Source organism: Numida meleagris, chromosome 12, assembly GCF_002078875.1.
Source record: "Numida meleagris isolate 19003 breed g44 Domestic line chromosome 12, NumMel1.0, whole genome shotgun sequence".
Lineage (NCBI taxonomy): Eukaryota > Metazoa > Chordata > Aves > Galliformes > Numididae > Numida > Numida meleagris.
Window position 1 is genome coordinate 13,826,849 of NC_034420.1, and position 16,796 is coordinate 13,843,644.

The 16,796-nt window shown below is 48.2% G+C and overlaps 1 protein-coding gene across 1 annotated transcript; it reads right to left on the reverse strand.

Annotated features, from left to right (window-relative positions):
* WNT8A (Wnt family member 8A) lies at nt 10,156-16,349 on the reverse strand. The gene is made up of 6 exons (XM_021410202.1): nt 14,703-16,349; nt 14,591-14,624; nt 14,252-14,390; nt 13,320-13,445; nt 13,036-13,178; nt 10,156-12,067 (listed from the first exon to the last, which is right to left on the reverse strand). The coding sequence occupies exons 1-6, from the start codon at nt 14,771-14,773 to the stop codon at nt 11,507-11,509; spliced, it is 1,074 nt and encodes a 357-aa protein (XP_021265877.1). The 5' UTR covers nt 14,774-16,349; the 3' UTR covers nt 10,156-11,506.

Sequence of the window (16,796 nt, forward strand, 5' to 3'; positions counted from 1 at the left end):
TGGATTTTAGGTTAACTCACTCTTGCGTTGCTGCAGTACTGCTCTGAAATCAGCTTACTTAAAAAATAAAATTAAAAAAAAAAAAAGACTATGCTACCAACTTCTTTATTTAAAAGCCTTTTAATCTGGGATCTCTGAATCAGACAGGGTGGATCTCCTGTATTGCTAGAGAGAGAAATTGTTAAAGGCAGTTGAGTGCAGTCTGTCAGCCCCAAATCGCATGGGCAAGAAATCACATATATACTCACCCTTAATTCCAGAGAACTTTTATGTGCAAGATCCTGATTTGGCTCTAACATCTCTTGATTGTGATAAACAACTCTGCAAACCACCCATTTTTCTTTATAACTTATTTACAGTCAGTGCCTAAACTCTCATTTCCTTGCAAAGAGGTGGTTGTTTTTGTTATGTTTCCAGAATCTGCACTGATTATCAGGATAGGAAATTCTGCACTTCCAAAAGCAACATCTTACTGCTGTGCTGGCTATTGGTTCTTATCTCTTTTAGGTGTTGTAAATGTTCTTTCCTACTGGGTGGTATTCCTGCTGCAGTGTGAATGACTGCAATGTTTTGTACGCATTTGGTTTTGTGTCATCCTCATTTCTCTATGTGAGAAAATTCCCAGGAGTATTTAGCGTACGTGTGTGGATAAATCTCCTGCATGCCCCATAAAGTAGTTTACTGTGGGCCACTATAAAGCAGTCATTACAGGGTGATGTTTAAACTTCTGAGATTAACACAGCCTCTCAATTGCGCTTACTTATTTTTATAGTGTAATTTAGCAACTGAACCATGAGAAGTTATGGCATAGCAAGGACTCCTTGAAAACATTGGTCCCAACTGTTCTTTTGGTTCCTTTGCGGTGTATTCAGTGCAATTCTGTTCTTTTAGTTAAAAAAAAAAGGGGGGGGGGGGGAAATCAGAGAGCTGCTCAGCTGTTACGTGGTACATGCATCTGAAATGCAGTCAGATGCTGGCAAGGCACATCCTGCGCTCCAGCTGAAAGCAAAGAGCTTGAGCCTGATTTCTCTGGAGTGAGACATGGGCAATACTGTTCGCTGCGTGCAGAACACTTCATCGTAGGCCATTTTGCAAAGGGAGATTTGCAATGGTGTTTTTGCCCGGATGAGGGAAGTTTGATCAGGCCTCTCTGAAAACCAGATGTTTTTAATGTGGCCACCACAAATGTAGATAGCTGTGAGATCATCCTTTGCTAACTTACCACTTCCAACTGAATTATGCCGTGAGGATATTTCAGAATACTTTATTGTTATTTTTTTCTTCTGAGGTCTTCCATGTAAATAAACTGAATTGACCAACAAAGTTTTGACCATGACTGTCTTTGTTTTGCAAAGTTCTCTTGTAAACAGGCACCATGCTGGCTTCCCTGAATAGCACCATCAGTGCAATTGAAAGGGAGCAACAAAGGCATAGGAAATGAAATGTCCATTCAATTTCCTATTCATGTAAATGATAGTTTATCATACTGATTACTAGGTTCATGTAGTTGGAATCTGTGATAACTCTTAAGCCTTTTATTGCCTTTTTAATGAACTGCAATACAACATTGCCTTACTTGAACACGGACCCGGTATTGAGGCATTCTCCAAACTCAGAGTTATGCTGGCTATTAACTCATCATTACATACAGAGGAGAATGTCTCCTACCACAAAGTGCAGCCGTGATGCAGCTTTACTAGTTACTCAGAACATTTCTCCTTAAGACTATGTGGCATTCCTGGAAATAAATTTTCAAAGTAATCTATAAGTATATTTTAATGATGATGCCTAATCTCTTGATAACGTTTCTTCTCACAAGGTGACAGAATGCTGTACAAAGGAACTAGTGGGGCACAAATGGTACAAGTGTGAAGGTCACGTACAGAGAATTCAAACGGGCCCCCTCAGGTCATCCTTTGAAGCAGCAGCAGAATCGATAAAATCCATTGCTCACTTTTGTTCCAGTTTTGTGTCTTAGAAATGAAGCAGTATATCTCTTCAATGAGAAATGGCCGTTGTAGCTATGGAGATCCAGCACCACGTCCTTGGTTTGTAGCCCAAACTAATGCCCTCTGAGTTAATGAGGGAAAAGGTTCTTCATTGTCTTTTTTTGGAAAAGAATACAAGTTGAAGCTACTGGACTTGTAATCTGGGCTTGTCCACCAGTCTTCTGTCTGCCTAGCATCTCAGTTTTCCCATCTGACTGCAGGCAGATATTCACATGATCATCCAATACGTCTAATGGGTTGAGCAGTCCATCTCTTAGAGCATGACTGCTTGTGCACTTATTGCTTGCACTAGTTTTTGGAGTGGAAATATGGGTCAATTGCACAAGCAGATGGTTACTGCACACACACTGCTGTGATGTGCACGTTTAAGTACCATTAATGAATTCTGAACTTCCTAAATTAACTATCAGAAACTAGCAGCTGGTTTTCTTCAGTCCAGCCAAGCTTAGTTTTAAAAAATAACGTGTATTCCAGAGTAACCTCAAAGCATCAATTTATCTAACATTTCATAAGGGTATCTGCTGGTGAAAAAAAAAGATGGTATTTTAGCATGTCTTCTTGTAAGGCAGCTCAGTAACAAATGCATGTAAATTCAGTCTAGTGGGAATAATCTGAAGCCAAAACAACACTTCCACTGCAAAGTCATTGAAAAAACTTTAATGTAGGACAGCTGTGGGAGAAGGAGGTTTGGTACCTGTAACAGAGTCAGGGAAGTCATGTTTCAGCTGTGGAAGTGAAAATGAGCAGAGCAGCAGAGTTTTGAGTTAGCATCTGTGTTGAACTGGCAGATCTGGAGTGTAACTCCTATGCTGGCAATTCACCTCCAGCAAGATGTGTGAGTCTGCTGCAGGGAATGTTGTGTATTCTCTTAGAGATTTACTGCAGCAGATGATGATGGTCTACATCCTTAAGTATTATAATTTGGTGTGATTCTACTAAGGGGTGATATTATATCAATTTAGATATGATCTGAGAATGTAAAGTTCTGACAAGACAAACTGACAGGTTTGGGTTTTCACTCCCTTGTGACGAGAAATTGTATCTTAATGTTCTTGTCCAGTTTGAACGAAAAGCAGCTATCTCACTGACACTGTTTCATTGTCACGTGGCATTAATTAGCTGCTCTGCTACAGGTTTTCTTCGTTACGGTTGAGAAAGTTTGAACATTCAAAAAAAAAAAAAAAGAAGAAGAAGAAATGACCACGCTCCTCTGCATATGAAAGAGTGGTACCTGGTGCCAGGAGGATTTTCCACAAGTAAAGTAAGGTGTCTCTCTTGTGTGCACGCATGGAACGTTAGCTTGGCTCTGCTCACAGAGGTTGTGGGTTTTGCACAGTGGTCCAGAGATGACAAATTGCTGATGGGAATGTGTTTGATCTGTAGAAGAAAAAGTGGACTTCTGAAAGTTTCTTCTTGTCTTGGTAGAGAGTGTAAGGGGAACGTGTTGAGGCATGTCTTTTTCTCTTTGCTTTAATCAAAACTGGGAATTCTTTGGTTAAATACAAAATATGGAAATTTCCTTTTTCACCTCACAAGAGTGTTTTGGTAACTGAAGCGCTTTCACACTTGGAGAGATGGGCCTGTTTAGCAAGGGAAAACCAAAACATTCCAGTGCAGCTAATATTGCAGCTTCTCTGGTGCCTTAAGTTCAAGCCACAGCAGGAGGTGCAGACACCTAATGGGGATGCAGTCACTTTCTGGATCTTTTCTTTGGAAGAAATAATAAGATGAGTCACAATTAACCCATTCTGCTAAATTAGTAAGGCTCTTGGAGATTAGAGAAGGCTAAAGTCTTGCAAGCGGGGTTGCAGTAGAGAGAGGCAGAGCTATTGCCTCGGAGTATTCCAAAGCCTCTGCGCAGATGGGATGGTTGGGCCCTTGCTGTTGGTGCTGCTGTACTGGAGATTTCTTTGTGGAAATCCAAGTTCTTTTTTAATCACCCTTGGGTTTCATAGAGCTAACACTTTCTTGAATGACTATAAATACAGAGATGACTTACTGAGAAGGTATCTGGAGCCTTACTATGGAGGAAATTGTGCTGGTCCACGTGAAAACAGATGTGCCCATATGAGTAACAGTGAAAGCTCATGGGATGGTTTATTTTAGGATTGACTCTTCCTGACTTCGTGTGCCAGCTACATAACTCAGAGCCACGCTGTCAGCTTGCTAACACGGCTCAGGCAATTTTCCTTGGCTGACACACCTGGAAAACTGATTCCATGCCTGTTTTTTTGTTGGTGATTGTCTTCATTTTGCTAAATTACTTAGACTTGGTTTATGAAATGAATGGAGCCACCATGTCCCCGTGGTGTAGTTCTTGCCATATTGCTGATAGATCAGAGGGACAGAGCACCTCACCTCCTTGGTGAGGTGAAGCATTCTCTCTGTCTGTGAGCCACTCCATTTTCAGTGCTAGAAAATCTTATCTGTGGGAAGACTGTTCCTTGGGGTGAGGTCAGGGTCCTCTTGCAGTGAGTTTCAGAAGAATGAATGAAAGAGTTGTTGCTGGTGTTTAGCTTGGGTATGTGGCAGAGTGCTTAATGCAAGACTGAACAAATCATGGTGATGTGAAAATTAATTACATCTTCATGGGACAGAGAAAGTACAAGTGTCCCAAAGACCACCATGGGTTTAAAACTCAGCTCAGCTTCCTATTAGAGGGAACTGATGGCCTTTATCAGTACTCTTCATGGCAGTATTTCTTATTCTTCCTCAATAATTCTTTAACTACAGTTCTCATTAAATTAATGCTGAAATTGTACAGATTACTCTGTACTTCATATCACACAAAATCTGAAGCCTTTTACACTGAAGCAGAACTGTGGTAAATGCTCAGCCAGAGCAGTCCCTTCAGAAGAGGAGATAACCAGAATTGTTCTAAATAAGACCCTAAATAAGCACTTGCTGTGCATTCAGGAAACTGAACGTTGGGCTCCATCCTGCATGACCATTTACACTATCTCCTTATCAGCGTACCTGGCCTGGCTCCAAGAGATTGGAGTGGATGGTGTCTGGATACAGGAGGCACAATTTAGAGCTCCCAGCTGCTTGAAAGGGACCGGGTGGTGATCAGTTAGTCTCTGGCCATCAGTGAGATAAAGCCCTGCAGTGGGCACATCCCCTGCCCTGCCACTGATGCCAGCCAGGCGGGGCTCATGGGCACACCTCACAGATGGGGATGGAGCACTCCCAGCAGGGGCTGTCTCTAATCCAGATACAAGTCCCGTAGCCTGAGTATGTCGGTAGTAGATGGAGGAATAAATGAATGTGCTGTTGTCAAAAGATGTTTCACAGAGAATGTAAATAGTAGGCTGTCAGATAAAACAGGCTCAGACTGCTGATCCGTGACTTGATATCCCTGGCACCCCCAGTGGGGAGGCTATGGGACAAGAAACAACTCTGCCCTGGGTTAGGGCTTATTCACTTACACACATCAAAGTATAAATGTAGCTGCTTTGCTTTTGGACTTGAGCTAGTTCAAGCAAAACCATCCCAAGTCCCCATGCTGTGCTCCCAGCGCTCCTGCCCAGTATTAGCTGCTGGTGCAGCACGGGTGTTCCCCAGAACCATGCTGCAGCTACCACTCACCAGTATTACCTGCTTCATAGAGAGCGGCTGCAATGCTGGAAATGCTCAGCACCTCGGGAGGTACTTGGGACTGGATTAATTTAATTACTCTCTTTCTTATTGCCTTCAAAATCCACTTAGTGATAGGGAGGAGGTGCCTTGTCCCTGAAATGGGTGGTGGCAGCTGGCCAGCAGAACTTCTGCCTGGTAGGAGTGGAGATGCAAAGCTGGCTCAGGAGATTTGACTTCAAAGCACTGGGCAAAAGGGAAAGAAATATACATTATTGTCTTCAAAGATGTCATCTACCCTTGATGGACAAGCAACTGGAAAGGCTGGGCCAGGAGCCGGAACGTTGTGAGTTAGAAAAGTCTGTGGAACTGGGAAGAGACAGGAGAACTGCTCTCCTCACCCTTGTTTGTGTCTGGCTGAGCTGTGGGATGAGACCAAAATCTCACAGGAGCCCCCCCTGCATTCACAGCCCGACGTGTCAGACCAGATCACCCACCACAGCACGGGTTTGAACACTGGGCACGATGGCCACAGAGCACAGCCCCTGCCCCAAGCACCCAGCTGGCTGCAGCACACCCAACCCATGCATGCCCTGAGTCTGAGCCCAAAAGGGGTAACGGTTGTGCCCCATTGTTTTACAGTCTTTCCTCTGACCTCGTCATTATCATCTTTTATGGCATTCCATGAGCTATTGAAAGCACTGGAAGAGGAAATTAAGGGCTGTATACTGTCCGGGCTCTGCGGTTGTATGTCCCCCAATGAGCTATTCTCTCCTACACATGCCCACAAATGGCTTCGATTCATGTTGCATAGGATAGTGAAAAAAGATGAGAGAAAAAAAGAAAAGCTAAAATACTACCCACGATTCCGCTCTCTCTTTGCCATTATTTCTTTCTCTGAGTAAACCTCTACATTCCCCTTCCACAATGGACTTAGGTTTCTTGTCTTTCTTGTTCTGTCCCACTCTGCTCCACACAACTGCTGTTCTTCTCTCCTCCCGCCTGCATCTTGTGAGCACTGCCAGCTGCAGCCACCACTGCTCCCCATTGCGCTTGGAGTTCCCACCAGTGCCCTCCACTTCACTCCACATTTCAGAGCCTCTGGAAGAGGCAAACTGGGGCCTGGACATGATGCAGACTTCAGACTGGATCTTTTCTAAACCCTAAGAAGTCTTTGGTTGGGGTTCTCTTGGGCCAGGAGTACTTTCTCGTGAAGCTGTCCCAGCAGAAACACTGCACCCAACTAATATTTTTAGCTCCATTCACTTTCTTGTTCATAAGTTAGGGGCCACAAGGAAAGCACTTTGTGTTTGGAGGAAAGGAGGAAGAAGGAATTAATTCTGAAACTACATTGCAAGTTGCATTTATTGATTGTCTCCTGTTACAGGGCTCATCTCCTCTGGGTTTGTTTGAAGAAATGGGATTTCCTGCACTGTATACCCACGTGGGGGACCTGGGATGCATCCCGGGAGAAAGCAGGGAAATAGAAAAGGGGGAAGGTGGAGTGGAAGCAAGTTTGTGGCTCACTGCAGAGGTGCACACCTGGGGTAGGTCACCCACTGTTCCCAGCCACCCACAGAAACATTTGGAGGGAACAACCTGCCTCACGCACAAGAGGCTCTCACACACCGCCACGTGCACGCAGCAGAAGTGAGGAAGGACCAGCAGGTGGGCAGCAAATTCCCATCCTGCTTTGCTGTAAGTGTATTCTCTCCTTAGGTTGTAACCCTGCCCAGCAGACCCGCTGTGCCAGGCCTCCTGCCTGGGACTGTGGCACAAACGCTCCCCAAACCCGGGCTCAACCCCTCCGAAGGGGAGGGCAGCTGCAGCACCGCCCTGCAGACAGGTACTGTAGGTGTTCTCCCCAGCTGAGAAGTGTTTGGGAAACACTTGTAATGCTTTTTCTCAGGTGTTGCAGAGAGGATTTGTTTTGTAAATAGCAAAGCTGTTAATTGCCTTGACTTTAATAAGACCAAGCTGAAAAGGTGTTAACATGTTTCTGTTGGGTTGTGCTGGCTGCGAGCCACTGCACAGGGCTGTGCGATGGGAAGGAGGCGGTTACTAAGAAAGTACTTGTGCTCAATAGAGAGAAAAAATAATAGGCACTGGTATAGCCAAAGACCTGGAATAATGTGAATTTGGTAGGAAAGATTTAAACTGAATTTTGAAGCAGTTCTTCTCCAGTGGATTCAGTTTTGTTCTGGTGATATGGAGTGTCCTGCATGGGGCTGGAGGGCTGTTTCTTCCCTCTGCTCCCTGCAAGGCACTGGTGGTGTGGAGCTGCTGTGTGCCAGGTGGGAGTATGGTTGCATAGCAGCTCTGAAAATCAAGGGGGAGGTTTGGGGGCCTAACTTTAAGCACCTCACCCATGAAAGTGTTGCTTAAGGTTAGAAATGGTTTAAGGGCACTAACTGGTCACAAAAATCTCTGTATGCTCCAGCAACCTGACATTCAAATTCCCTGTCTTTCCCTCATAGCCTGTTAATAAATCTCACCGAAGGCACTGCATGGATACTTCCACATCCTCCTCTATGGGAATGATATTAGCAGGGGCTAACCAGGGATTGATTAAGGGCCTTTAACTTTGTCATGCTAAGGGTTGGTTCTGCAAGTCGAAAAGGACCTGTGAGTTGTTTTCTAAGGTTGTAGGGAATTGCTGGTGCTCCCTGGTTTCTCTGCACCAGATGCAGCCTGACGGGGAATCTACGCTGCATATGAAAAGGTCCTTTAGCCCACTGAAGAGAGAAGAATCTAACACTTGTCAGCTTGAGTGATGGAGACTGGCACTGAGAGCCATAATATTCATGTCAGAGAATTGCCAAGCCCATGCGGAAGCATTCAAGATGGATGGCCTGGGGATGTACTCCTGACACTTTAATATGGGGGGAGGGTACAGCACAAACATCTCGTACAGAATTATAATCCATGAAAGGGCACTGGCAGCATAATTTAAAGCTAATCCACCCAGCAAAGAGTTTAACAGCTGAAGTGAAGTGGGTTTGAATAGAGGAGGGCTATAGTGGGGCGGTGGGGCTTCTGAGCATCCCGCAGCGGGGAGCGAGCGCTTGGCCAAAACACAGCCACCTCAGAGATGCTTCCCAGAGAGCCACGTGGTGCTTCCCAGAGAGCCATGTGAGCAGTCTGTTGGCATGCAGCCTTCCTAGCTCCATTTCCCTCTCTTGTCATTACTATCTAGTTGTGAATTAAATAGGCTTGATGCTCATCTCGCTGGTGGTCGCCTTGTTGGTGATGTGGGCAGGCAGGGCTCCGAGCAGCAGCCCTCTGGGGGCACCGGGACTTTGGATTGAGTTCATACAGCATCTGCTGCACCCACAGTAGATTAAGAGTTTTACTTTTTCATTGGAATTAGGATTGATATTTTTCTTATGGTAAAACGGTCAGACTCCTCCTCCTCAAGCATTTCTAAAGCCAGGTCCCCCCTCTTCCCAAACATGAAGTGATTTACGGGCAGTTGGGATCAGTGTCCTAAATTTGAGTTGATTTCAGGTAATCAGGAGTAAATACATTCAGGTTTAAAGACACCACCAGTTCCTTCACATGGTTGTGGTTAGAGACTGAGCCTTTGCAAACCTGCAGCTGACAAGAATTCACTTTACAGTGTGTCATCAGTTATTTTGAAAACGGGTATGTGAGATTTTGCTGTTTTGTTAAAATCACATCTGAAACAGTGAGGTCAGCCTGGCCCGTGCCCAGCCAGCAGTCTACAGCTTCTTAGCCCTCGTGCTCACAGTCAGCATGGTTACAGAAAATGAGTGCTCAGGGTGCTCCCTGACAGCGCCTGATGGATCAGGACCTGGAATCTCTATTGTTTTGTAGGGAATGTAGTGAGAAGTGATGGCTGTTGTATCGAGGCAGCGGTAGGGGGGAGAGGGCTCTGCTCCCCCAGGACTGTGGGATGTGTGTCAAGGTGCAGCCCTAGGGCACAGTGTTGTCTTCTGTGCTTGATCAGACTCAGTGTTCACTCTGCAAGGTGTGAAGAAGTGGAAATTGATCTCATGGGCTGGTACTTAACTTTCTCCCAGGCTCTCATCGCCTTGCATATGGTCTTTGCCTTTTGCATAAGTTTTGATCACATTGCCTCAGATGGTCCGAATTTCAGAAATGTGAGTGGGATAAAAAAAACAAATAGATTTGAGGAAGAAAAAACAGTCTCCAGCATTTAAATGCAGTGCTGCAGGTCCTGGTGTCAGCTCAGCAAACTGTGGGCTGGGGGGGCAGGGGGAGGCTTGCAGGGACCTGACCTGGGCGATGTGTTAACTGTGATCCTCCTCTGCAGTGAGACCATCTCTGTATGTGCTTTGCAGTTGTGCTGGTGGAATAACATCTCCTTCCTGCTCGTTTGCTTGTTTCTATCGTTTCCAGTTCAGCCTAAATTCTGATGGCTTGCAAATGGACACTGTTGTGGCAACACTTGAAAAATGTTGGTGGCTTTTTTAGCTTTGGTGTTGTGGCCTGTTTGCTAGCTATGGGAGCTTTGGAAACAGCAAGGAAACCCCCAGAATTGATGATTGGTTGGTGTAGCCCTTCCCCCTTTCAGGAAACTCTCTGTTGCAAGAATAAACTCACGTCAGCCCTGCTCCCAGCGTGTGTGTGTTTTGCACCTTGGGCAGTGGCTGTGTTTGCACCGGGAGCATCATGGTGCGGGCGCACAAAGCATCAAAACACGTGTGCAAGGTGTGCACCGCTGCTCCCCCCAGCGCTGAGACCCCTGGGGCTGCCTGATGGGGGGGTCCCACCAGGGCTCCCACCGAGCAGCAGGGGAGCAGCACGCACGTTCCCAGCTGGCCCCAGGTTTTCTCCCCCCTGCCCCGAGTTCAAAGCGCTCCTCTCGTGCCTGGGAGAATTGTGCAGCAGCACCGATGCTTTCCACATCAAAGCGGGGCTGCCTCACGCTGTCTGGGGATGTGAGGCTACAGACAAATTAAAGAGGCATCAGAGCTTCAAAATGGGCTGGGGCCGGTGCGACCCTGTGCAATCAGCACCCGAGGAGGGTTGGGTATCACAGCATGGGTGTCACTGCAAACCCTGCAGGGAGTTATGGCTGCGGCCAAGTTTCATTGAGGTCTGGGGGGGAAAGGCTTCTTGGTGACTTTTTGGATTAGCGATGGGGAATCTGGGAGGTGTTGTGCTTTTGAAATGGGCAGTTTTACACCTGGAGTGCTGCTGGGAAGTCTGAAAGGAAAAAGCCACTTGTTTTCATTACGGTGTTTATTGTAAAATACAGGCTGACGTCTAACTCTTTAGGGATGCCTTCAAAATAGGAGAGAAAACAGATTGTGCCAAGCAACAATACAGCTTCTTAACAAGCAGCATTAGGCATAAAGAGTTCTGAATTCTTATTTGCTATGTCGGTTTCTAAAAAAGTAAAGGAATTGTAAACAAATTAATTTCACCTGGTACAAACACGTGAAGCTGTTATCCATTCAGGTAGAGGGTCTGGTACCAAACCACGAAATTTTAAAAAGAAAAAAACAACCCTGCAAACACAGTCCTTAAACCTACTGATGCCCTCAAAAAGCTGCAGCTGTGCTAATGCAAACAGCAGCGCCCGGAAAACCCTCTCACATCAGAAAGTGCACAAGTTTCCCCACCAGGAGCTCTTCCATGCAGCGCCTGTGCAGGAACAGGGGGGCTGGGGTTGTGGTGCTTGCGCAGAAATGGAGCAGCCCAACGGGACCAGCCCTGGCCATGGTGCCTGTCCCACCCACGCTAACACTGCTTGGCCTCAGCTGGCGGCGGTGCGGTGAGCAGAACCCATCAAAAAAGTGAAATTCTTCCCGCTGTCAGATATAAAGTGACTTCCCTGGGGAAGGCTCCTTCCCAAGCTCAGCTACGGCAAGGGCCACCACAGGTGGAGAAGCCCACAGGTCCGCCTGGCAGGCGTGGTTGCCGGCCTCCCCCTATCTCTTGTGGCCTTTGTTCCGCCGCTTGGTGTAGTTGACAACAGCAGCATCGCGGCGGGCGCAGAAGTGCTTGGCCACCAGCTGCCGGCACTGCTCACACCGCACCGTGCAGCACCAGTGGAACTTGCAGTTGCAGCTGCTGACCACCTCTGTCCTCCTCTCCTCCACTCTGAGGCCGCACTCTGTGCAGAGCCGCCGGCAGCTCCTCCGCTCCCACTGTGAGAGGTTCTTGCCGGTCTGCAGGCACTCGCGGCCCTCGGTGCCGTGGTGGCCCAGGCTGGCGTTCCTCGTGCAGTAGTCGGGGGAGTCCTCCAGGAAGACGAGCTCTGTGGAGTGGACGTGGTGGAAGGTCTCGGCTGTGGCCCCACGGCTGTCGGCACTGTTGCCGGCTCTCATCCGCCTCTTGTCCATCTCCAGCTTGTGGGCTTGGTCATATTTGATCTTCAGGTAGTTGCCGATCTCCCGAAAGTCAGCGAGCTGGAGCCAGCACGTCTGGATGCTGCAGCTGCCTGACACCCCATGGCACTTGCAGGCTCGCTTCATCGTGGCTTTCACAGCCTAGGAGGAAAAGGTGCAGAAGTTGGAAGCAGCAGATCATCACCATTCAAATCTCAATATATGACACTTCTACAGTGGCAAGGAATGGGTCAAATGTGACTTGTGCCACAAGATTTCAGGTCCTTCCAAGACACAGACTGATGCTTTTATTTCAGCTCTAGGCAAACATCTCTCCTCATCACTAATTAAAAGAGAGATAATGAGTGGGCACAAGCTGTTGCCCCCAGCCCTTCTCTGGCCAGGGTAGAGGCAGGGTCATACCCTCCTGGCACGTCCCAGTCTGCGACTCATCTCGCTCATTGGCACATCAGCCCATCACCTCGCACAGACCTCCTTCAGAATGTGTGAAACGAGCTGGAGTAACAACAGAGAGCCTCTGTGCATCTCCTCCAGGCCGAGCACTTCACAGGTATTATCTACTCATCTCCCTCTGGTATTTATAAGGTTCCAATCACTGGTATCTATGTGAGATTACGCCTCGACACACCCTATGAGATAGGTATGCTAAGTGCTGCCGCCGTTGTTTTTACAGACAAGGTTTGGCCTGAGCTGCTGTGCCTCCATGGGCCGGGTACCCAGCTCATCCTCACAGTCAACTTCCCCTGCTGAGCAGCTTGGAAAAACCCACTGCAGGAATGCAGGCTGGTACTTGTGTTGTGTTATGGCTGGGAGCACGAAACTGGTGCATTTCTGAATAAATAGCATTAGTAGTTAACTGTGCTGCACACAGCTGCTGGAGGTGGAAATAGATCTTACTGCAGCTCCTGTTCAGGCCTAAGGCTGGTCAGATTCTGGCTATGTTTTTTTTCCCCAAGCAAATAGAACGAGGCTTAGATTGTCAGAGGCAGCTGGAGAAAGGGACCCGAACAGTTTGCTAGGCTGTCTGATGTTGTTTTCAATATGTACGTTATTATTGCTACTATCATTATTACTACAATTACTATTATATTTTTAAATATTTGACTTACAAGTCTCCCAACTTCGTTGTTGTGCAGGTTGATGAGGGCGCGAGTATCATGTCCTGTTTCCAAAGCATCCACAAAGAGCTTGGAAATCCTCTCCCCAAACTCCACATTGTCGCTGCAGCCTCCCCAGACCCAGCCTCGGCCACCTGCAAGGCAGACACAGACGGTAAGAACACAAATGCTCTGGGCTGAGTCCTGCCCCGGGACATGCACTGCAGTGGGGCTGGGGTGATGGCAGCCCATCTCACTGCTGGTCGGTCGCAGCGGGATGCACGCCAGCATCTTACCAACGCGCCCGTTCCTGGAGTCGTCGCAGCCGCAGCTCTCGAAGTCGCCCATGCTGCAGTTCCTGGTCAGGGTGTACATGACGCCAGCGGAGCTGATGGCGTGCACAAAGGACGTCTCTCTAGTAGCTGGGGGAGAAGGGAGAAAAGCTGTCACACGTCAACATACATACCAGTCCTTGTTCGTTGGGAAGGAAGTTTTTTTTGTGAAGCCATCACCGTTCTGAAGGAGCAAGAAAGAAATAACAAAACTATTTGCGCAAAATGAAAGGTGCTACAGAGATTAAGTGCTCCAGCCTGGAGGCACTTCAGGCTCAGCATCAAGAGCCTCAGCAGCTTGGCACAATGTTCTGCAAGCGTCCCTGCAAGGGAAGAGGTTCTTGGCAACAGCAGGATGGTATAGTCAGTGGTTAAACCTGTGCTAACAGCAGTTTGTACCCATGCTTCTGTTTTACTTTATTTTTTGGCTTTCCTAACAGAGTCAGGGTGCCCCTGGGCAGCCTTATGGAGTGGTTGGCAGCCCTGCTCATGGCAGCCCCATGATCTTTGAGGTCCCTTCCAACCTCAGCCATTCCGTGATTCTATTAAACAGAATTCCACTCTGGTGAAAAAATTGCTGACTGAAGTAGATAGCAGTTAAATATACCCACAACTTACTCTTGAAGGCAGTCCTTGTTTTCTCTCTTCCCCTCACCTCCCCGCTCCCAACTCAGGTGCCCATAGCAGCACTGCCTGTGATGCTGCACAGACCAGCGCTGCAGGCAGGGCCGAGCTCTGGCTTAGTGAGGATACAGACCCAGAAAGAACTTGGAATCCCAGAAGAAATGTTAGCATTGTTTCTTAGGAAAATGAATGCAGACAGAGAAAAGCAAGCCTAGGTTTTAGGGGACAGAAAACCCTCTTCATCGCCAGGTTGCTCATTTCAAGGCACTCACCGCTGCGCAGGCGGTTGTGGGTGGAGAGCTGCAGCGCGCTCTCGGGGCAGTTCCAGCGCTCCCATCCGAACTGGAACTTGCACTCCTCCATCCCGCTCTGGGCGCCCGCCGCCACGCTGCTGGAGTACGTCAGGTACGCCTGCATGGAGAGCAGCGTCAGGGCCTTGCCTCTTAGCATTTATCCGTGACAACAGCCGTACACGGGCTGTGGATCCTTTGCCTCAACAGGACTTGGAGCTGGTAGGCTCCGGGAAATCTGGTTCCTTAGAAAGGCAGTATTTCCCATTTGCAAAACAAAATCACTTTACTTAAATTGTTGACAGTGCCTGTGTTAATTACCTTAGGTCCTGTCATCAGAAAGTTATTCACTGACCTGAAACAAAGAGAGGAAAATGAGCCACACCATTTAACACAGGCTCAAGAGCATCCCCCCACGCACCCCGAATCCTACCATGCGGCTGCGTTGAGAACAGCACCGTAGATGCCCACGATGGAGAGGAGGAGGAAGGTGCTGCCCCTCATGGCTGTCAGAGTGTGGGACCCGGCTCCCTCCGCTGATCCCGCAGGTCCCTGGCAGGGCTGCCTTGCCGCGCCGTGTCCCGACGTATCTCCAGATATTCGGGTCCAGGAAAGCTGCAGGAACCTGCAACCCTGATATTTATAAGGTGAAGTTCTGCATAGTCAAAACCCCCCATTCATTTGCTACCCAATGACTTAATGTGGTAAAAAAGCTCCTGCGCCAATGGGTGACAAGGAAACGCCTAATGTTGCACTTCAAAAGGCAGAGCGGTGTCGCTGGGAGCTGTGATGATGTGAGGAGAGCAAACTTCCCTAACAATGGGCCACTTTTAACTCCACTCCACGCCAGCTCCATCCCTTTCTCCCTCCCCAAGTGCACTTGCCTGCTCCCTTTCACACCCCGCTCACGAGCAGAGGCCGGGCCCTGAGCTCTGCGATAACAAACCCAAGCATTTCTACAGTGCCCTGCCAGCCTGCTCCCTGCCATGAGAGCTCTATGTCCTACGCAGATCCACCGGGGACACACCTCTCAGGTCTTCTTGACTCGAAGAGATTCATTTAATGGTGTTTTTTTCCCCTCCTTGCCTCCTTATGATGAAAATTTCCGTATTTCCATCCTGATAATAGCGTGCACGTCGCGGCAGTGTTTGGAAATCTCTCCAATTCACGCGGCTGCAGCTTGGGAACGCTGTGTGAATCACTTATGTGGTTTGCTCCATGCTTCAAGGCTGTAATTAGGGGAACAGTTTTCCGGGGGTTGCAATTTCCCTGCAGCGAGGTCTGCCCTGGCTTCTAGCTGCTCCGCACACGTGAGCACTGCCTCGGCCCCTCCGCTTCATCCCCGTGTGCTTGGAAGGGAAAATCCTTATCAGAGGAAAACCAAAAGGCCTCTTCATAGTCACGGTCATTAAGGGCTGCGGGAGCTGTAATGGAGCAGCAGCAAGACTTTGTTCACGGAAACTTCTCGGCTGGTTTTCCTGTGGCTGAGAAGCCCCAGCCAGGCTGGCTCACCCTGCGCAGGGCCGTCCCTGTCCTGATGCTCTCATTTCCCCATTGAGGTGCTGACACTTGGGCTCCTTGCAGCATGCTGTTGCTGCAAGGTGATGCACTGAGAGGGGCTACAAAGTGGAGGTTTGGACTGCACCAGGGGCTGGAACAGACTGTGTCTTAAACGTGCTCAGTGGTCTGCCCATGATGTGTGTGTGAGCGCGGTGAGGAGCCCACGTGGAGCTCCTGATCATGGAGAGCCCATGGACACCCCCACCTTGCTCCCCTCACTGGGCACCAAGCGAGAGGAACATCCCCATCCAGCCCCTGCTGGAGGGAAACCAGGACTCAGCACCGCAAAGCCACCAAAAACCGCTGGCAGTCAGAGCATTAAAAATGCAGATTGGTTCAAAATGCAAAATGCCTTCCAAGTGAGCACCACGCTGGTGCGCTCCTGCCAGCACGGCAAAACACTCTGTGAGTCAGCACTGTAATCATTACCATCCCGAGCAGATCCCACTTGTTAGAGCTGTCAAAGGACAGTTACTGGGAATGAAGTGTTTGCCATGTATCAGCGAGGTTCATTGATTAAAGCCTGTGCATATGACTTGGAAATCTGCTGTGCATTTTCTACATGCATGCATGTCATTTTGGGCTTTGCGTCTGTCTGTCCCTGGGGGCATATTGGTGGTTTTTTGGTTGGTTGGGGTTTTTTTTTTTTTTTGGTATTTTGTCTGGGAGAGCCTGCACAGCTGAACAATTTTGGCGTGTCTGTTTTGTCAGCTCACACATGATCCTCCTATCCCATGCCAGAAAAATAACAGCTTCTCTGGGCGTGAAGCACGGCTGCAAGCACTCATTGCAATTGGCAGCATTGCACAGTTATTTGCCTGGGCTATTAAAATATATCTTTTCCTATTAAAGCCGTAGGGATCTTAAAAGTCACTTGTAATGTTGTCACACTAGTCAGCAAACAGAGAGCTGTGCATGGGTGAGCCTTCCTGCTCTGGGGGATTGTCAGTCTGCTCAGACCCACGGG

What these genes read in the sequence shown, in the direction of transcription:
- WNT8A (XM_021410202.1), bottom strand. Translation starts at nt 14,773, where the DNA reads ATGAGGGGCAGCACCTTCCTCCTCCTCTCCATCGTGGGCATCTACGGT. An exon ending in CCACAACCGCCTGCGCAGCG is followed by an intron (nt 13,446 to 14,251) that starts GTGAGTGCCTTG and finishes CTTCTCCCCCAG; the next exon opens with CTACTAGAGAGACGTCCTTT. An exon ending in ACAACGAAGTTGGGAGACTT is followed by an intron (nt 12,068 to 13,035) that starts GTAAGTCAAATA and finishes TTTTCCTCCTAG; the next exon opens with GCTGTGAAAGCCACGATGAA.